The 21494-nt window shown below is 35.5% G+C and overlaps 1 protein-coding gene across 1 annotated transcript; it reads right to left on the reverse strand.

The window, feature by feature from the left end:
* Positions 1-10978: 10978 nt before the first annotated feature.
* LOC111811285 (zinc finger protein-like 1 homolog) lies at positions 10979-21292 on the reverse strand. The gene is made up of 9 exons (XM_023698058.1): positions 21026-21292; positions 20554-20634; positions 13913-14030; positions 13708-13802; positions 13202-13273; positions 12781-13068; positions 12578-12686; positions 11498-11684; positions 10979-11410 (listed from the first exon to the last, which is right to left on the reverse strand). The coding sequence occupies exons 1-9, from the start codon at positions 21047-21049 to the stop codon at positions 11308-11310; spliced, it is 1077 nt and encodes a 358-aa protein (XP_023553826.1). The 5' UTR covers positions 21050-21292; the 3' UTR covers positions 10979-11307.
* Between the last annotated feature and the right edge of the window lie 202 nt (positions 21293-21494).

The raw sequence follows: 21494 nt of genomic DNA on the forward strand, positions 1-21494 counted from the left end.
AATTGAGAGATTTCCCAATTATTACTTTGTTGAAAAGGTCTAATCTTTTCGGTTGTCGGGATAGTCATTTGCTTGCTCGAACTATATATTTAAAGAGACGATAAGCTAAACGAGCAAGTCTCGTTCAAGTTTATAAAGTCAGAAGTTCAAAGAAATCATTAGGTTTTCCCGTGACTAACTTAGTATACTTCTGGTAGTAGCTATTGTGTTTGGTCTCGCGTTAGTGTCGTGTTTGGCCTCACTGTCGTTCGTGAAAAAATCATCGTAGTGGATGAGCAACAAGTACCAAGAAAACGTAGTAGCCTAGTCGCGGAGGGAGATTCTCTTGCTCCACTCCTTAACTATATATAGTGCAAAATCGAGTGGAAAATTACGCCTCAAAATCAAGCGTGAAAAACGAGACTTTTGAAAGGTCGTACTGATTGACCCACTAAAGCCATGAAAGTGAACTTTTGTATTAGAAAAATGACCTTTGAGCCCAAACCTACGTTGATCGAAGAGCTGCTAGCAAAAGAGCAAAGTCAGGATGAACAAGAAAATAGTTATAGATAGATGGAAAGACCCGAGACCTAAGACCAATTTCCGTAAACATATGAAAACTCGAATTAGATTTGGACTCTTTTGTCCAATTTGGGAAGCTGCTTTCGTTGATGACTCGATCAATTTAATAACCATTTAATTTTTAGTTCTTTATTTATTTTCTATACGTGAGACATCTAAACAATTTTTTATGCTCGTCGAAAACAATTTCCCGGACCGTAATTGCCTCAAACAAATTCTATCAATCGGTTGTTTTCATGTCTCCCTATTTGTTCCCTCGGTAGTACGAAGTTATAGTTTCGTCACCATGAAAGTGTGAAAGGAAGATCGTCATAGGAAGAAAACTATCTCAGTAAGTCGAAGTCTTAAATTTCTTCTTCGTCAAAGTTCATCAATTTTTGTTGCATCTGTGCAGATTCGGGTAAGTAAATAATTAGTAACTCTAGCATAGGCCAATCAAGTAAGTGACTCTACTATTAGCGTGATTGGATGAATTGAATGATATATGAATTGTACGTGCTTTGTGGCCCATTCATGTTCTGTATGTTATGACAGTTATGACATGCGCTTATGTTATATTATGTCATGACTACGTGATGAATAATCTTTCTAGTAGTGGACTTGGATTGTTACAAATGGTATCAGAGCTAGACACCGGGCAATGTGTCAGCAAGGAGGCTGAGCCCTGGAGGGGGTGGACACGAGGTGGTGTGTCACCAATGACGCTGGGCCCCGAAGGGGTGGATTGAGGAGTCTCACATGATTGGATAAGAGAACAAGTGTCAGCGAGGACGTTAGTCCCTAATGTATGAGCAGTATTTTATATGTTTTGAAGTTACGTGACCTCCTGCATTCTTTGTGTGTCATATGCTTTGGGATACTTTCCCGTTATGATTAGTACAGACATGTACCTTATGATGTTATGATACGATATTGTGTACACCACAATACTATGCGAGCTTCTTTCCCTCTATGGTTCCAACCGTGTGAGTGTGCGGTAGCTGAATGGCAGGTCTAGGGGTACGTAAACGCCCGCTTAGTGGGTTCATGTGTGCGTATATGGGTCAGAAGTACTACACATACAAGGTTACCCCGGACATAAAAGTAGAGCTCAAGCCACATATTACTTTTAATTTTCAAACAAAATAAAGATAAGGCGCTCTTGTTCGGTTGACGATTTTACAGTGACGACCATGAGATCAAAGATAGGGTCGCCGCATGCATTTAAATTAATATAAAAATAAATAAATAAATAAGTTCTCGATAGCCCCAACTTAGGTGAAGAAAAATTAATTAATTAAAAAAAAAAATTAGGTGAACCAAAAAGCCTTACAACCAAATAAACTAATATATTTTAGTTAGATGGAATTATTTTATAATGACTGTTGTTTTTAAATATAATTAAAGAGAATTATAAGAATAATAAATTATGAAATATGATTAATATAAATCATAACATAAATTAATTACAATTACTATTTTCCTTATCTGTTTTAGTTGTTTTACGGTTTTGTCCTTTTTTCTACAATTCTCTTTTAATATATATATATATATATTTTTTTTCTTATAGAACACGACATTCCGACATAGAATCCCTCGTGTGTCTTGTCTGTCCCCTTGTGAAACACAACAAAGTAATGACGGCTCACCAAACTTCAACTTAATTTAACAATTTTATAACTCGGCGTTCGAGTAAATGAAATATATATACGATAATTAAGAAATATTTTTCTAAAAAAACTTTTTTCTTTTCGGTAGCTCAATTACTAAAAAGTTTAAAATTAAGCATGCTTGACTTAGAACAGTTCTATGTCGGGTGATCGACCTTCTAAGAGTCTTTCTAAGAAGCATACGAGTGAGAACAAAACATCTTAAAATGACTCGGGTAAAATAAGAACAACCCCACGTTCAAACCGCCCATTTCCTCATTTGCAAGAACTTGTTTCGGTTGCATATCATAAGAAATTCAAACAACTGCTTCAAATATAGTATCAGGAAGTACCGCTTGTGGAACCTCGATATCCACGAGTTTATTAGCTAAATGGCAGTTGGCGTAGACAATACGGTTGGTTGCTTCTCGTGGATTTTCATAACCCTGTTGTGCGAAAATGGGATAAGTGTTAGTTAAGGGGTTAGTCCTCACTCATAGAAGAAGTTAAAAACAAATAAATATCGTGCATGGGAGGTTGTAAAAGATCGGAGCCGTCAGAAGATAAAAATATGGAATGAAAAATAAATCTTATTCATTGGTTAGCGGAGAAGTCTAACTGACGTCCATCCCCTTACGTGCCTAGTGTCCTCACAATCCACAATCGACCCCCTTAGGAACCTAGTGTCCTCGCTGACACACTGTCCAGTGTCTGGCTCTTATACCATTTGTAACAGCTCAAGCCCACCGCTAACATATTGTCCGCTTTGGCCCGTTACGTATCGTCATCAACCTCACGGTTTTAAAACGCACCCTTATAAACAATGTTTCGTTCTACTCTCCAACGGTTAGGGTATTTCGAAACAAAATATCTCAACCTGACCCAACTCAACCCAACTTACGAACACTCCTAAACATCAGTCTCACGGTTCTCTCGATCCATTCACGAGCCACTCTGTCTAAATATAAAACCACGAATCAAAAAAGGATATTAAAAAAAAAATAAGGGAATAAAATCTTGGTAAGACCAAAATGAAAATAAAATAATAATTGAACATTCCATCACAAATAGAATGGATTTGATCCTCTTTTTTGCATGAACTATTCAATCTCTATTATTGCCTCTTTCCTTCCTCCCCACAACTTCTCCATCATATTCCCTTTTTTTAAACTCTAAAATTATTTCCTCTCGGGTTTCATCTTCTTCTCTCTCGAGCTTCTTTTTACCTACAAAATCGCTTATTTTTTACAAATTTATATCGATATCGAACGTGAAAAACGAATTAAAATGTCTGTTATGTTAAACATATATAATTGAATTATTAACGAATATCATTGGTGTAAATTTAAGATAAAAAAATTACTGTATCCCTTATTTACTCGAATGTCAGTTCTTAAATCATATCTTATATGGAGAGATATGCTCTAATACCATTTGTAACGCTCCATACCTATCTACCCTTCTTCTTCATTTCCATTTTTCTTCCGCTCGAGAAAGGGAGTTTTTTAAGTCAACAGCTCCGAATTTCTTCAATGGTTAACTAGCTACTTTCAAGGTGAATCGGGTTTTTCTTCCCAAATTATCAACTAGGTAAGAAGAAGTTAGGCAAAGAAGTTCTCGAACTTGAAACGCTAAGATCTTACCTAAAAACTCTAAAGAGACATTTTCTCCTCAAATCAACCTCGAGGGCTGTCATTTCTTTCGCCAAAGTTGTCGTATGTGAGATCTCACATTGGTTGGGGACGAGAGTGAAAACCTCTCCCTAACAGACATCTCACATTGGTTGGAGAGGAGAACGAAACACTGAGTGGAAACCTCTCGTTAGCATACAAAAATGAAAATCATATTTAAATAATATTTTGACCCATCTTTTTTTTCTTAATTTGTAATGGATTTTTTTTTAATTGAATTTTAAAAATATGATTTATTTTATCTTAAGTTATTGATTTGACTACTTGTATATTTAATGCCAATAATTGATTTAATTTTTTTTTTTCTATTTTTGTAATTTTGAGATTGGATCTACCATTTCTTTAATTTTGCACTTTAATAACATATTGTATATTCTTATTTTATTTAGGTTTTTATAATTTCAAATTCTAAATTTACATGTGATAGATATTTTAGAGGAGATTGTAACGCTCGGTCTTTACGGTCAGAATTTGAATTTTGAATTTGGTACTTAATGGCCTCGACATTCTTCCTCGTTCGACATAGTCATATTACTTTAGCTTGGAGCAACTGTACGTTTGTGAGATCTTACATTGGTTGGAGAGGGGAACGAAACATTCCTTATAAGAGTGTGAAAACATCACCTTAGCAGACATGTTTTAAGATCGTGAGGTTGACGATGATACGTAATGGGCCAAAGCGGACAATATTTGCTACCGGTGGGTTTGGGTAGTTTGGGTTGTTGTAATGTTCGATGACATATTTAGAATTTTTCTAGAAAGCATGTGAGTGAAGACGAGATGAGTTAAAAGGAACCCGTGTTGATTGATTTATGGACAAAACACATTGAAATGATATAACGGTAGAGTTTTTATGATTGAGACGCTGAAAAAGAATGTGTCCATTGTTTATATAGGTAATAACTTTCAATTCTTTTAAGCAGTTCTTAGACTTCATTTTCTCGTAATCACTCTCGTTCAAATGTGATTTCGAGTTATTCATGTATGTTTTTTTTTACTCAACCATAGTGGGGAGAGATTTAAACCTCTAGACCGGTTAGTCGAAAATGTATATTTTAATTGTTGAGTTATGCTCATGTTGACACATGTAAATTGTTATATCGAAAAGAACGTAATTAATTGTCTATATCAATAAGGTGCACTTTTTTTTAGTGACTTAATCCTCGAAAATTCACAGATAAGCCGGTTTTTCTTGGAGCAATTTTATGTTGGGTGATCCCTATAAATTTTCGTAAGATACACGTGAGTGAAAACAAAATATACTGAAATAACTCATGTTGGTCTGTGGGGATAGTCTCTGCTCTTAAAAGCGAAGAGTAAGTAACGTGATCATGTCACATGGAATGCAGAGGATTGCTGTGACCATTAGGTGCCGAATACGAATTTCAGATACTAAGCATGTAACAAATTTTATCTTTTATTTTAAAAATATCCTTTTACGTTTAGAAATTGCAATATTACTTTTAACTTTTCATAAATGTTTCAAAACTACCGAGTAAAAGTCCTTACAAAAAACTAGGCAGAAATTAAGACCTAAAATGATACGACGATACAAAATTTTGTTCTACTTTACTACCATACCGTTCCGAGACTTAATTTAAAGGTAGTTTTAAAACGTTCATAAAAGATAAAACATAATAGTACCATATCAAAATTTTAATCAAATTTATTTAATGGAACACGATGAATAAAAATAAGATAATATTAATTGAAAAAAAAAAACATTTCATATTATTAAATTATTTTAGAATTATTAATAGAACTATTTATTGAAACAATCTCCAATCATTTTAAGTTCCAACTCAAAGTACATGTTTTTCTTCGTAGCATTTAATGAAGGCCAACTATTCCATTTATTATTATTATTATTATTATTATTATTAGAATTATTAGAATTATTATTATTATTTTATTTATAAAAAAAAATGTAAACAATGATTATGACAATATGTGCTCATCATGCCAAAATGTCAAACTATTCTTGGGAGTTCCAACATTGGGATTTGAGCTTAAAGAATTTCTTTTATTAAATATATACTAAATTCTATTTATTTTAAAGAAAAAAAAAAAAAACAAGGTTTTTATCCCCACCAACTACTCGAAGAGACCCGACAATCGATCTTATCTGCTTATAATGTGATCGATAGTTTTGTATCTTATCTGTTAAAAAATTTATAGTGTTTATTTTAGCCCGTTACGTATAGTCGTCAATCTCACCGTTTTGAAACGCGTCTATTAGGGAGAGGTTTGCACCCACTTATAAGAAATGCTTCGTTTCCCTCTCCACCCAACGGACAATATCTGCTTCGACTTGAGATGTTACAAATAGTATTAGAGCCAGACATTGGACGTTGTGTCATGAGGACGCTAGGCCCCCAAGGGGGTGGATTGTGAGATTATCCCTATATCGGTTGGAGACGGGAACGAAGCATTCCTTATAAGGGCGTGGAAACATCTACTCAGTAGATACATTTTAAAATCGTGAGAGCGGTACATAATGGAGCAAAGCAACTAGCTACATCGTGGCATCGTTCTTGAATAATTTCTCTACTAGACTCTCCTTATCTAAAAAAATGGGTAAAATATTAGTAAAGCAAAACTTTTGATGTCTCGTAAAGAGACAAAATCAACGCCCCATGTCTAATATTCCAATTACAATTTGGAGTTTGGATTCGACACCTGATGGTCCTAACATTCTCTTACATCCCCCGTTACATGACCACTTTATCTACTTGTCTTGAACTACCTCCAAGAGTTCGGGTCTTTTTAACATGCTTTGTTCTCACTCACATGCTTCTTCAGAAAGTTGTCACGAGCACACTCAATAATTTCGGTTCTTTTAAATCTTTCTCAACCGTCCTATTTTTAACATCACTTTCATTTGAATGTAGCCTCGGTTCATTTATATATTTTAAAAGTGTCTAAATTTATTTCTTCGAAGAACTAAAACTTTGATAAACTATTTCAAGCTTGAATAATAATTTAATTCTAATGGAAAATATTAATTAACATGTTGCCAAGTTGAGTAATTGTATAATATTCTAATATTGTAATTTACCGGACTCTTAAAAAATTAAAAAATTGCATTCTCTATCATGTCGTAAGATTTAAACCATATAAAAAATACAAATCGATTAGACATTTAAAAAAATAAAAAGAAATTTACATATGATATGCATTACACGTCGAAGATTTGTATGATTTTCTGTCTGTATTAATCGTATAAATTTATATCGAAGTGGGCAAAGAAAAAAAATATAAAGTATTATGGGAAAAAAATGATGATGTTCATTAAAAATTAGGCATTTCATAGCCATGATCCATCTTGTTCTTCATATTCTATTAGTTTTTGGTGATTGGTGTTTAAAAGATTGTTTAAAAGGTCATTTGTGAGATCTCAGTCGATTGAAGAGAGCAATGAAATATTTCTTAAAATGGTGTGGAAATCTCTTCTTAGTAGACGTACTTTAAAATTTTGGGACTGACGACGATACGTAATGGGTTAAGATGGACAGTATCTACTAGCAGGCGATGTGTCAGCAAGAACTATGGGTCGGGGGTGGATTGTGAGATCCACGTTGGTTGGAGAGTGGAACAAAGCATTACTTAAAATGGTGTAGAAATCTCTTCCTAGTAGATGTGTTTTACAACTGTGAGGCTAACGATGATACGTAATGGGTCAAAACGGACAATATCTGCTAGCACTGAGCTTGGGCTGTTACAAATGGTATTAGAGTTAGTTACTGAGTGATGTGTCAGCGAGGACTATGGGTCTCCAAGGGGGTAGATTGTGAGATCTCACATTGGTTGGAGAGAGAAACGGAACATTCCTTATAAGGGGCTGTAAACCTCTCCATAACAGATGTGTTTTAAAAGTGTTAGGCGGACGACAATACATAATGGGTCAAAGCGGACAATATCTGCTAGCGGTGTCAGACATAAGGCTGTTACATTTCTAGACAATATCATACCATTGTGAAAGTCATTTGTTCTAATATTTCGATTGGGGCCTCAATTTCCAAAGTGTTTGAGTGTTCCTCGGCTGGAGAGGACGTGATCGGTTCACGCTAGTTCAATTTGGTGACTAGGTTAGCTTTGGTCCAGTTCTCTTCAATTCAATAGGTCTTTCATCGAGAACCTTGCTTCTACCTTGTGTTGGCCTTTGGTGATAGTCTTCATACTCTTAGAAATCGAGAAGTAAGCAACATGACCATATCATAGGAGATACAGTAAATTATCGGGGACCATTAAGTGTCAAATTTAGATTATAAATCCTTAGCATGATCATTACAAATGGTACCAAAGCGATATCTCTCTTAGTAAAATGTGGTTCGAAGACAAACCAAGGTAGAAGCTGGTAAGCATGTGTGACACCCGAGTAAAGGAGAGACACATGAATGAACCGAGACGACATCCTAGTATTTTTATTAATTTAGTATAAATTATTTTTCTATTTTTTTAAATTATTATTCATAATTTAACATTAACACAATCTATTTTGATATTCATATAATATATATATATATATATATATATATATATAAACACAACCACACGCCCAAATATAAAATAATTAAAACATGGCTTACGTTAGGATTTATTTTATAAATTTATTTATTTTAGTATTCACTAAATTAANTAATGTAGGTTGAATGCACCCTCATTGAACTAATAATAATAAATAATAATCATTATCAATAAAAAAAAAAAAAAAAAAAAAAAAAAAAAGAAATTAGGTGAGAGACTCTTTATTATAGATATATGTATATGTAAATATGTTGTGCTCTCCACTTTGTTAGTTATAGGGGAAAAAAAATTATTATTACAAATTCTTACTATAAAATATAGGAAATTATGGTATGGCTCTAAAAAAAAAAGGTATTAATCTATGTTTTTGTTTTAGAATATTAATATTCTTTTTAAAAAAAATACGTTTACGGGTAGGTTATTTAGCAGGAATCCAGATTTCTTATGGAACGGGTATTTAGATTACCTCATGTAAGATATCTAGGTATTTCGAGATACCCGAACATCTTAAGATGACCATGATAGAGGTATTAACGAGTTTTGGATGACCTTTTGAATTATGAATTTTTAAGATTTTCTTAGAAGTGAACATCTTTCTTAGTTGCAAGGTCACGGGAAAGAATAGGAAAGATGATTTCACTCTATTTCTGACCTGGAATGGGTCCTATCACAAGAATATTTTTTTAGTGGGACGATAGCTGTGAAAAGACAGATTGCCCATCTTTTCTTTAATCTCGAGAGAGATACGATCGGGAGTTAATTCAAACCGTTCTGTAAAATAAATATAGAAAAAAAACGGCCCCGTAAGAGTTAGGATAGAAGGTTTCGATTATCTCAATTTCGAAACAGAAGAAACGGCCCCTTAAGAGTTAAAACCGAGTTACTAGTAAAGGTAATTTTCATTATTTTAAAAAATATATCATTAATAAATGAAATTAAATTTTGTAGAAAATTATTGAAACAAAATTTTGAAGTATATAGTTGTGTGTATATAGTCCCAATTTGGAATTTGATTCATGCTCTTATTTTTATATTTAATTCATGGTTCTATTATGTTGTTATAATATTACATAGAATACTCAATTATTTATTCATAAATCATAAGAGAGATTAATTAATAACATTTCTATTAATTATTCAATATTTTTGCAATTAAGTAATGGTTCCTGATGATGTAATGCATTATATTATGTAAATGATTTGAAGTTTGACTCTTAATTTTGTAATTATCTTCTGTCTATCACAATCGCACTTTTGATGGCAGGACTTGGGCACTCACTTTCCAATGACAAATGAACTAAGCAAATTTGTTTTTGCGTCGCCTACGGCCAAGCGACGTATGCTCGAGTCTCTAGCCTAGATTTAAGAGAAGGTTTTAGAAAACGAGGGCAGAGAGAGATTTTCGAAAGAGATTGTTGAAAGAGACGTTATATAAGCAAGAAGAGAGAAATAACAACGGTTATGATATTAGTTATGATATTAGTAACTTTCGTTAAAATGTCCGTCGTTTGGGAATACCTTCAGCGTCGAGGAACATGTACTAGGGTGTATGTGACTCGTTCAAACCATGGATCGGGACAAAAGAAGGTACAAAAAATTTTCATATCAGTAATAAATACCAATGAATGAATGAATGGAAGAACTCCGTTCACCACCTAAAAATAGGCCCCTTCAATAGATTAAGCTGATCTTGAGAACCATGTTTTGTTTACTAAGTGAAACAAGGACTTATGGTCGTTCTTATTAGGTTGTTTTTATAGTTAGATCACACGTGCACGTGCACGTGCGCTCAATGACTCACGGTTCCTTTTGTAGATAGATGACACGTGCATGCATGAAAGAATGAAAACTAATTACATACCTACAGTCATTCTTGTGGTTAGATGACAGACCTTATCGTTTTTACAGAGAGGTGATAATTTGCAAGTACCAATCTCTCAATTATGTTGAATACAAATATTTTGTTGCTTGAATACCAATCTCTCAATTATGTTGAATACAAATATTTTGTTGCTTGAATACCGTAAAATACTCATCTTTCCATGTAACAACACAAACTCACGATTAAGAGATATTGTCCTCTTTGGATTTTTCCTTTCGGACTTCCCCTCAAGGTTTTTAAAAAGTGTCTGTTAGGGAGAAGTTTCCACACCCTTATAAGAATACTTCGTTCTCCTCTCCAACCAATGTAGAATCTCACATCAATTGGAGAGGGTTCCGAGTGCCAGCGAGAACGCTAGCCCTAAAGGGGGATGAATTATGAGATCCCATATTGATTGGAGAAAGTAACGAGTGCGAGCAAGGACGCTAGACCCCAAAGGGGGTGGGTTGTGAGGATCCCACATCAGTTTGAGGATCCCACAAAACATTCTTTACAAGGGTGTGGAAACCTCTCCCCAGCAAACGCGTTTTAAAACCTTGAACGAAAGCCCAAAAGGGAAAACCCCAAAAAGGACAACATCTACGGTCGGTGGGCTTGAGCTGTTACACTTTAATACATAAAATCAACGAGTTCAAAACCCGTTCCAAACAACGACGAATAAACCCCCTAAAATCTAGAATTACCACATCTCCAAAACAAGTATTATTATGTAAGATTATTGAGTAAATGGGTAATTACAAAATAAATTAGTTCCAATGAAAGATCTTTTCCTTAACCTAATTCTCTGATGAACAATCCATACAAGTGAGAGAAGGAACACACACAAGAACAGAGTTTGTAAGATGACAACAAAAACTTCACCTCAAATGGGGCAGAGAAGCCTCAAGTAAGAGATACTTACAATGCTTGTATGATGAAATTGGCAAAAGGTCCGATGATTTCAAGGAGCCAAACAACTCCTAACAGCAGCAGCAGCAGCTAAGCACTGCTAATAAAACCCTCTTCAAATATTGTTTTTTCATTGCGCTGCTTGCAGTTGCTGCTCGTCCTCCACAAATTCTTCTCCGATATCTCTTTGTACAAGTCTGTAGTACAAAATGCCCATCGTTGCCAGGCATGCCCTGCACACATGAAATCTCTCCATGATTTCAAGCCAAACCATAAAGCATATAAGAGAGAATGAGAGAGAACAGATCCATGGGTATTACATGATTGCTATGATAAGAAGAATTTTTCTCGGATCCATTCTAGAGGGTCGTTGGTGCCGAACACGACCTTCACCGACATCATTGGCGCTCAATGCGTCTTTACGAGGAGGTGCAGTCACGGGTAGAGTTGGCAATGCAGTTGACCAGAAAGGAAGTAGTGCTCTAAGAAACTTGTGCTTAAAAGGACCTGCAGGTAACAAAGAAATGGAGTGATGACAACAAATTCCAGAATACCATGGCTGAAGTAAAGAGCTCAGTGCTCTATTTGTGAAAATGAAAAACACAAAAGGTTCAAGTCTCTCTAAGATATCTGTTGCGTTAGTAAATGGGGACGTTACTGTCCCGTCGGGTAACACGCTCGGCTTGATGGACTTCCAAGATGAACTGAAGTTATATCATTTCTTAAAGGAATACAATATATATGATTCAAAAGCTTCACTCTTAGATGAAAAACACTGAAGGGGTTTCTTCAATATTTGCTTATGAAATATCAGGGAATGCTAGAAGATTGAATTTGTTTAAGGTTAAGCGATTACGAATAACCAATCGTTTTTGTGGATGTCGAAAAGGGAACATGTTGCTACAGGAATGGTATCCCCCCTCCACCACCCCCCTGGCTAGACAATAGTTTGATGACTATTTGAACAAAGAAACGGGTATACGAGATCTAGAGGGAAACAAACGGCCACTTAGGTGACCGTTTTTGTGAATAACCAATCGTTTTTGTGGATGTCGAAAAGGGAACAACACGTTGCTTCAGGAATGGTATCCCCCCTCCACCACCCCCCTGGCCAGAGACAATAGTTTGATGACTATTTGAACGAAGAAACGGGTTTATAAGATCTGGAGGGAAACAAACGGTCACTTAGGTGACCGTTTTTGTGGATAACCAATCGTTTTTGTGGATGTTGAAAAGGGAACAACACGTTGCTACAGGAATGGTATCCCCCCTCCACCACCACCCCAGGCCAGACAATAGTTTGATGACTAAATGAACAGAGAAGCGGGTTTATGGGATCTAGAGGGAAACAAACGGCCACTTAGGTGACAACATGTCATATCAAAAAGCATGTAACGTACCTCTTCGAACATACTTCTTACGATTACCATCTTCGTCATCAGCATAATACGAAATTTCAGAATTTTGCCTGTCATAATTGAGTGCACCTTTTCTTGTGGTAGCAACAGGCTGGATTGCAATTGAAAATTGAAAACAAAAGATATGAGAACGAACTGAAAGTAAGAAAATGAATCACATGTTGACTAAGACAAGATGCTCTTACGCCTGAAGGACTTGAGCTTTTCACAAAATTCCCTTCTGAACCAGGCACTTCAATCTCTACAATATCTGCAATGTCATTTTTGGAAGATCCTGTTCCAGTCGGGGCGGAGAACCCTTCACCCGTATTCGTTTCGATGTTTGCTATTGAATTTAATGAACTCTTATTGTTATGTGCGTTGCCTGAAGAGGAAACCAAGGGATCTGAGGCAAATGCTGGGGGAGGACCATGGGGTTCTGTTGTTGATAATCCTACTGGATGATTGCCAAACAAATTCTTTTCCAGACCAGTCTGATGAACAAAACGAACCAAAATCAATAAGATCATATCATGCTACAATCGCGACATAGCTCGCTTTCAATATTCATATGAGAATTGAGATGATCATCGGTTCGAAAACTGTAACGTCAAGCGTGAACATAACCTGCAAGATGGCTTCCTTTAGTTTTCCGTGTAGGCGGGATCCTGAATCTTTAAAGTTCTTCGGAGGCCATATCTGCACCAAGAGTTTACATATACCATAAAACAATCAGACATCTGAGATAATAGCATAGTTTCCATTATTGAGAGTACGCTCAAATGACCCTAATAATGTATATAACCTAGCCCTATTCTGGTGTGACCCGTTATGGAATTATAATCACGGAATCGACTCGATCGTCATATTATAGATTATAAGCTCATAACCCTAGTCCATTCCTATTTTGAGCGGAACAGATCTACTAATTCTTTGATTCCAGTTAGTAAGAGGGATCTTGAACTAAGAAATATAGATTCTAGAAACTAAACTAAAAAAGGGACTCATTAAAATTAAAATTGATCAGGCACAAGAAACAACACAACAATAGCATCGAATCTTCAAAGGCACGTGCGAGGATCGTTTATGAATTTGACTATCAATAATAAATAGCATGCAGATATACACCATACCGAAATGGAACACGCGGGACAGTCATATCCAGCAGGGGCAGTGGATGGAGGAAAGCTCTTGATATGTGAGACCAAGCAATCCGTATGAATAACATCTAACATGAGAACAATGAATTACATAACTACTTCAACATTTGAATTGAAATTCACTCTATTCTTAGCATCTGTATGGAAAGAAGTTAAAGAAATATGTGAAGTCACATACGCAAGCATCCCAATCGAGTCGTTTGAGGACCAACTCCTTCGAGCGTAGCCTGACACAGGCAACAATTTGGAGGCCAATCGTAATCTCCATTCAATACCCACTCTGAATAGGTACGAACCTTAAAGAAGAAAGTGCAACGTTAGCATAGAACGAATCTAAAAGGAAAGCATAACAAAGAGAATGTGTGAAAAATTACAGTGACTAAAATAGTATCTAAACCAAAAATATAACAATAACACATTTAAATAAAGTTATACTTAAAGATTCATAGCCATAAATGTTGAAAGAATATCGAAGAAAATGTGTGAAAACAACGCAACGCTATTTTTGTTTTCAGTTTTTGTTCTGGAAACTAACTTTAAAAATTATCCTCGCAGACACACCGCTTGGCGTCTAGCTCTAATACGTAATAGCTCAAGCCCACTGCTAGCAGATATTGTCCTCTTTGAGCTTTCCCTCAAGATTTTAAAATGCGTCCACTAGGGAAGAGGTTTCCACACCCTTATAAGAAATGTTTCGTTCCCCTCTCTAACCGATGTTAGATCTCATAATCAACCCCCTTGAGGGACCAGCATCCTCGCTGGCACATCGCCCAGTGTCTAGCTTTGATACCAACTGTAATGTCCCTTAATTTTCTATTGACCTAGAATCGTTACCATATGCATGACATAACTTTTTATGCGGAAAACATTCATTTCAAGCGACTTCATAAACCGATGTCATGAACTTATACGTTTAAGAAAAGGATTTAAGGCAATACCAAAAGAAATATTAAAATAAACCAAGGTAAATATTAAAAATAGCAATGCACTCTACTAACCTAAGATCTACGAAATTAAATGCAATTACCCTATGCAAGTTCCATGGACTTTAATTGCGATGTCGCCGTCAACCATACGGAGGTGTCTTACCTTTATTTGAAATATAAAAGTAGCACATGGCTTAAGTATTATAAGAAATACTCAGTAAGTCACCCCACTATTGGGATCAAGGAATGCAAACACATGCAACCATGATTAGGGCCCTATCATTTAAAACCATCATAGAGGTGGCCTCCAGTCCGAACAAATGGGATGTGTAGTACTTCCCTACACACGGCTCACACGTGCGAGTGTGAGCCAACTAGGTGGCTCGCACACCCCTAGGCCCATCGTAGTCGAGCTAGTTAGTCGTAGCAGGACGTCCAGAGCAAACCCTCGAATATCATGCAAAGCATGATTATCATCATCATCATCATCATAGTGTACGCGTCCATACTCATCATCATAAAAGGGGAAGTAACCCGATGTAAATGAACCCACAATATGCATGAGATCCCTATAGTTTTTATCTTAAATCATTCATATGATACAAACCCACACATCCTTCACATGTTACTCTATGTAACATGCATGCATAAGTCTTTATACATTCATCATTTATAACATCATTTAGGGGTTGTGTATCAGAAAATTCTTTATCAATAATGCAACATGGCATCTCATACATGCACATCATCGTAATATGGGATATCATCATATTATGTCTAATCATCATCATACATCTTATGTCATCATGTAATAATGCATCATTATCCTAGCGTATCATAGCATCATAGTACATCGTATCGTCACAATGTTATATCAACTCACATCATAGCACCATCGAAACACATCACAATATCATATTGAATCACATTATCATAACATCATATAAACATATATGACACGTGCAAGGACCACTGAGCACATGTCATCATACATAAAGACAAATCTTCCAACTGAGTCAATAGTAAGGCCACTTACTTGGTTGGCCTAGGCCGAAACAACTACGACTCTTGATACTAGCTTAATGTTGCTCTCTAAAACTTAATTTTGCCTAAGGAGTCCAACAATCATAAATTAGAATTCTACTCTGGGAATTGACTCACCTAATTTTGCATAAAATAATTTAATTTTACTTTAATAATTTAAACTAGCTAAGCCTAATTTTGCATAAAATAATTTAAACTACTAATAATTTAATCTAGCTAAGCCTAATTGTGCATAAATAATTTAAACTTGATTCCAAAAATTTAAACTAGCTAAAAGGTAATCATACTAACCTTAAACGTTTTGGAAGAGTTGAAACTAGTAAGAAAGGGTCCGAGCACTAGTTAAAAGGTAATCATACTAACCTTAAACGCTTCCGAAGAGTTGAAACTAGTAAGAAAAGGTTCGAGCGTATCAGACCCAAGCTGGATAAGCCAAAATGTTGGTCGTCAGAAAATATATTCCCTAACTCGCTTCAAACCGTTAAGTGGGATGATAAAATGAAGTAAGGCACCTCCCTTTTACAGTGGAGGCCAACTCCCCACTTCTCAACTTAAGTGATGTGGGACAATTTTCCTTTTCTATTTTTTTTTTTTTTCCTTTTAATTTTAGGTTATTACCTCTTACACATCTAAAAGAAACTTTCGTCCTCAAAAGTATCTTAATCTTGGAATTACTTCTCAGGATATTTCTCCCTCATCTCTTACTTTTGTTTTCACATAGTTTCTTCCGCTTGATGGTTTTGTAAAGACCATTTTCCTAGTACAAAAGACCTCCACTTCTCAGCTAAAATTCTTATTAGTCTTTTCTCATAACTTGGGTCATCGTCTACCTGTAAGAACTCATAATCTACGACGTGAGTTGCCTTATCTAGAGAATAAAGTTGTAAGTTCCCTCACTCTGACAATGTAGAAGGTTTGTTCAAATGTTTCGAGTTAGACTCAATCAATTTATGCAACCACAACTCGCACTAAAATTGAGTCTGTGAGAAGAGCTTTCTGAAGTTAAGGAATTTGCTAGCCTCAACCGTAGTATAAAGATGTGCTGGATGATATATGAAGGTCAATAAAGTTTAATGATGTTATGAAGAGATAACTAATCAGAGTAATAATGCAACTCAAAAAGTAAGAATCCTACCTCATATCTACGAAAAGAACATGAGATTGTTTGTCTCGTCCTTAATTTGGATGACCTAACTCACATTAAGACACTTTCGAGGATAAAAGTTTCTTTTAGATGTGTATGATGTAATAACCAAAAAATTAGAAGAAGAAAAAAAAAAAAAAAAAGAGAGAGAAAAAATAAAAGAGAAATTGTCTCACATCGCTTAAGTTGAGAAGTGGGGAGTTCGATCTCCACTATAAAAGGGAGGTCCCTTACTTCATTTTATCATCCCACTTGAACGGTTTAAAACCAGTCAGAGAATATATTTTCTGATGGCTTCAGGCAAGCATCTTGGCAAATCAGGCTTGGGCCTGATAAGATTGGACCTTTTTCCTATTAGTTTCAACTCTTTGGAAGCGTTTAAGGTTAGTATGATATGATTATCTTTTAGCTAGTTTAAATTTTTTGAGTCAAGTTTAAATTATTTAGGCACAATTACTAGGAGTAAGTTTAAATTATTTTATGTAAAATTAAGCTTAGCTAGTTTAGATTATTAGGAGTTTTATGCAAAATTAGGATTAGCTAGTTTAAATCATTAAGAGTAAGCTTAAATTATTTAATGCAAAATTAGGTGAGCCAATTCCCATATTAGAATTCTAATTTATGATTGTTGAACTCCTTTGTCAGAATTAAATTTCAAAGAGCACTGTTAAGCTAGCATCAAGGAGTCATAGTAGCTTTGACCTAGGCCAACCAAGTAAGTAGCATTACTATCGGCTCGGTCGGAAGATTTGTCTTATATATGACGACACGTGCCCAGTGACCCTTGTACGTGTCATGTATGTTTATATGATATTAGGATGCGTCATGATGATGTTATGATACTATGATGTTATGATACTATGATGTTATGATGAATTTGTGATGATATGATGTACTATGATGCTATGATACGGTAGAATGACGATGCATTATGACATGACATAATATGATGATATCCCATATTACGATGATGTACATTTATGAGATGTCATGTTCATTACAATGAAGAGTTTTCTGATACACAACCCCTGAATAATGTTATAAATGAGAAATGTTTGAAGGCTTATGCATGCATGTCACCTAGAGTAACATGTAAAGGATGCGTGGGGTTGTATCACATGAATGATTTAAAATGAAAACTATAAGGAATTCATGCATATTGTATTTCATTCACATCAGGTTACTCTCCTTTTATGATGATATGTACGGACGCGTACACTATGTTGAGATCATTATCATCATCATGCTTTACATGATATCCGAAGGTTTGTTGTACCTCCGAACGTCCGGCTATAGCCAACTAGCTCGACTATGATGGGTTCAAGGGGTGTGCGAGCCGCCTGGTGGGCTCATGCTCGCATGTGTGAGCCGTGTGTAGGGAAGTACTACACATCCAATTTGTCTGGACTGGAGGCCACCTCTATGATGGTTTTAAATTATAGATCTCCAATCATGGTTGCATGTGTTTGCATTCCCTGACCCTAGTGGGGTCACTTACTGAATATTTCTAAAATACTCAACCCTAACCCCAATAGTGGAGTCATCAAGTATTTCTTAAAATACTCAAGTCATGTGCTACTTTTATATTTCAAGTAAAGATGAGGCATCTCCTACGGTTGACAGCAGCGTCGCAATTAAAGACCATAGAACTTGCATAGCAATTAAAGACCATAGAACTTGCATAGGATAGTTGCATTTAATTTCGTAGATCTTAGGTTAGTATAGGACATGGCTATTTTTAATATTTAGCTTGTTTTATTTTTATATTTCTTTTACTATTGTTTTAAAGACCCCCTCTTAAACATATAAGTCCATGACATCGTTTTATGAAGTCATTTTAAATGAATATTTTCCCCATAAAAAAAGTTACGTCATGCATATGGTAGTCACACTAGTACATGACACTAGTACAGTAGAAAAATAGAGTCCTTACATAAACATTTAAAGAACCAATAACTTTTCTAATATTTTTGACCAAAAGACTTAGAGAGCTTTCAAAAGAAGGATGAAACTACGAATAAGGCATCCACCAAACGCTGAGAATCAGTAGTTACTTCATATCTTCCGAAAAAAAAAGCAATAATTAATCATCGACCAACAAAAAAGTTAAAAACCAACCATAAGGCAACCTATTCAACAAAATCAAAAAGCTTCTCAATACCAAAAAGATTGATTCCATCAAATTCTAAACTTCCAGATTCAAATCTGCACAAGTGCTCGAAAAAACTCTTCAGCTTTGCAATAACAACAGTCTTGTAAAAAGAAGCTTTTGGAGAACCATCACTAGCAAAGAACTAAAAAATTTCTTCATGTAAGTTAATCCAATTACCTCAGAGAAGATAAAACAAAACTTTTCAAAGTAAATCATAACATGACTTCCTTCTTAAGCCAAACGAGAACTTTCACGTAACTCAAGACCACATGCTTCTATCAACGGAGCAAATTTGTTTGGATTGGATGAAGAAATGAGAGGAGTTTTCTTATCACAATCTTTTACTGTTAAGTCAAAAGCTTCAGAAAAAGAATCCTCAAGAATGTCAGCCTCCATACTGAAATCCACTGGCTGAATGACTGATTTCACACAACTCAAACTTACCTCAAAATCAACCTCAGAGATGCCATCACGAGGTGTAAAATCCTTTATCGAGTAAACAACTCCCCTGATTAAACCTACATCTGGATCCAAAGGGGTGAAGACAAAATGGTTGTTTTAGGGTAAGATAGGTGAAGAGGAGGGTGGAAAGGCAACATTTGGATGCTAAAAGCTCTGTACATCTTTCTTCAATTGAATCTGAATTCGAAGAGTTTTCCCATTCTTTAAAGTGCCGGCTGGAATTACTAAAAGGATGACACTGTCTAGAGACTTTTAGTATGATGGGGGAGATTTCACGGCTGGAAGTCATCTTGTGAAATGGAAATTTTTTTTCTCAATGGAAAATTCCTTTCTCAATTCAAAGAGTTTTCTCAATGCTTCTTGGTAGTCTCACAGTTATAGCAAATTCTTTTGTAATTAGCCTGTTTCTTTGATCCCAATAGTTTGGAGGGCAGCTTCTCAGGGAGTGGGAACTCTCTTCCCCCAGCCCTTAGGCAGTCTTTCGTTTCTCTCTTTCTTTCAATACATTTTACAGGTTTCTTATCAAATTTATAAATAAAAAAAATTAAAAAAAGGTTATATGTTCCAACTAAGATAAGAAAAAAAGAGCAACATACCAAAGGGTCCCCTGCCTTTTATCTTGGAAGGGTAAGTAAAACCCCAAAAATCCCAAATAAAAAAAGAATTCAAATTGAATCACATAAAAAGAATATCCATATTCTTAGAAGCACACTCAAATATGACGCGCCACGAAGGCCTAGCACGAAAGAAGACATCTTTTGATAAGAAGGGCTGAAATTCTATGCTTAAGAGACATTAACATGATTTACACCTAATCCATCACTCTCTATACGCACACATATCAGGTGAACCCTTACGTAAATAATCCATTTCTGCACTGTACACAAAAGGTGGAAAGTATAATGGGTCTATCATGGTAGCTAAGCATCCAAATTATCTATCAGCTCATCATATTGTAAACCGCAAGAAACTAGAGAGAAAGAGAGTGGCTATACTGGGGAATGGCAATGCAGCTTGAAATAAACTACCAAAAAAAACCATGCGATAAGAAACTGAAATACAAAATGAATTTTTCAAATACACAAGCTTACCACGCATATTTGGTGTTCTTGGAAACAAATGCATTCTCCACATACGGGAACCTTATGAACAAAACAATACGACTTCGTGGCCTGAAGCACCAAAAACACAAAAACAAACGGTATTCGTAAGTTCATTGATTTTAACAAAGCCAGAAACAACAAGGTTGTAACGATAACAAATTACAGCAACAATAAGAAAACTTAATTCAATTAAACAGTAAATCAATCAGCCTTAGACATTTCCTCGATCCGAATAACGGTACTTCCAAAATTCGTGAAAATCCAGAGAAATTAACTCTTCAAACAATCAATTAGTCAAGCATTGAGATCGCTTCTAATTCCAAACTCTCAAACCCGGATCCGATCCCAAATCCCAACGAAATGAATATCAACCAAGCCTCCACGTTCCAATCCGAATCAGAAATTATCCAAATTCCTGTACAGGCAACAGAAGAGGCAGGAGGAGGGAGAGTTGTAGTACCTTGCGGCATTTGCAGACCACCATTGCAGTGACCGGCGCGGAGACGCTCTGATGGATACAATGGCGAAGCTAACAATTCAACGACATGGATTCAGATCTCCAATGCTCTCGAATCTTTGGTAGAAATTACAATGATCAATCGCCTTGAGCTATCTGCGTGCGAATGTATCTGAAGAACAATCAAACCCCCCACCGCACACGGTAAAATGTCAAGTGTTCGCGCTTCGCCGATCCGTTCCCTACNCTCTCTCTCTCTCTCTCTCTCTCTCTCTCTCTCTCTCTCTCTCTCTCTCTCTCTCTCTCTCTCCCTTGTTTTTTCCTTTTAAATTTTTTGCTAAAGTTATAAAATAAGGAGTTTTGTCTCAAAAATATTTAATTTAAAGATTTTTAAAATATTTTTTTTTTTTTTGCGATAGAAACATTAATATTTTATTTAAAAAATATATTTAAAATTAAAAATATTAATGAA

Source organism: Cucurbita pepo, chromosome LG15 (genome assembly GCF_002806865.2).
Source record: "Cucurbita pepo subsp. pepo cultivar mu-cu-16 chromosome LG15, ASM280686v2, whole genome shotgun sequence".
Classification (NCBI taxonomy): Eukaryota; Viridiplantae; Streptophyta; class Magnoliopsida; order Cucurbitales; family Cucurbitaceae; genus Cucurbita; species Cucurbita pepo.

Coding starts and splice junctions, on each gene's coding strand:
- LOC111811285 (XM_023698058.1), bottom strand. CDS start 21,049: ATGGTGGTCTGCAAATGCCGCAAG. Junction 14,031..20,553: donor AAGAACACCAAATATGCGTG/GTAAGCTTGTGT, acceptor TTCTTCTTTAAG/GTTCGTACCTATTCAGAGTG. Junction 11,685..12,577: donor TAAGAAGTATGTTCGAAGAG/GTACGTTACATG, acceptor TGTTACCTGCAG/GTCCTTTTAAGCACAAGTTT.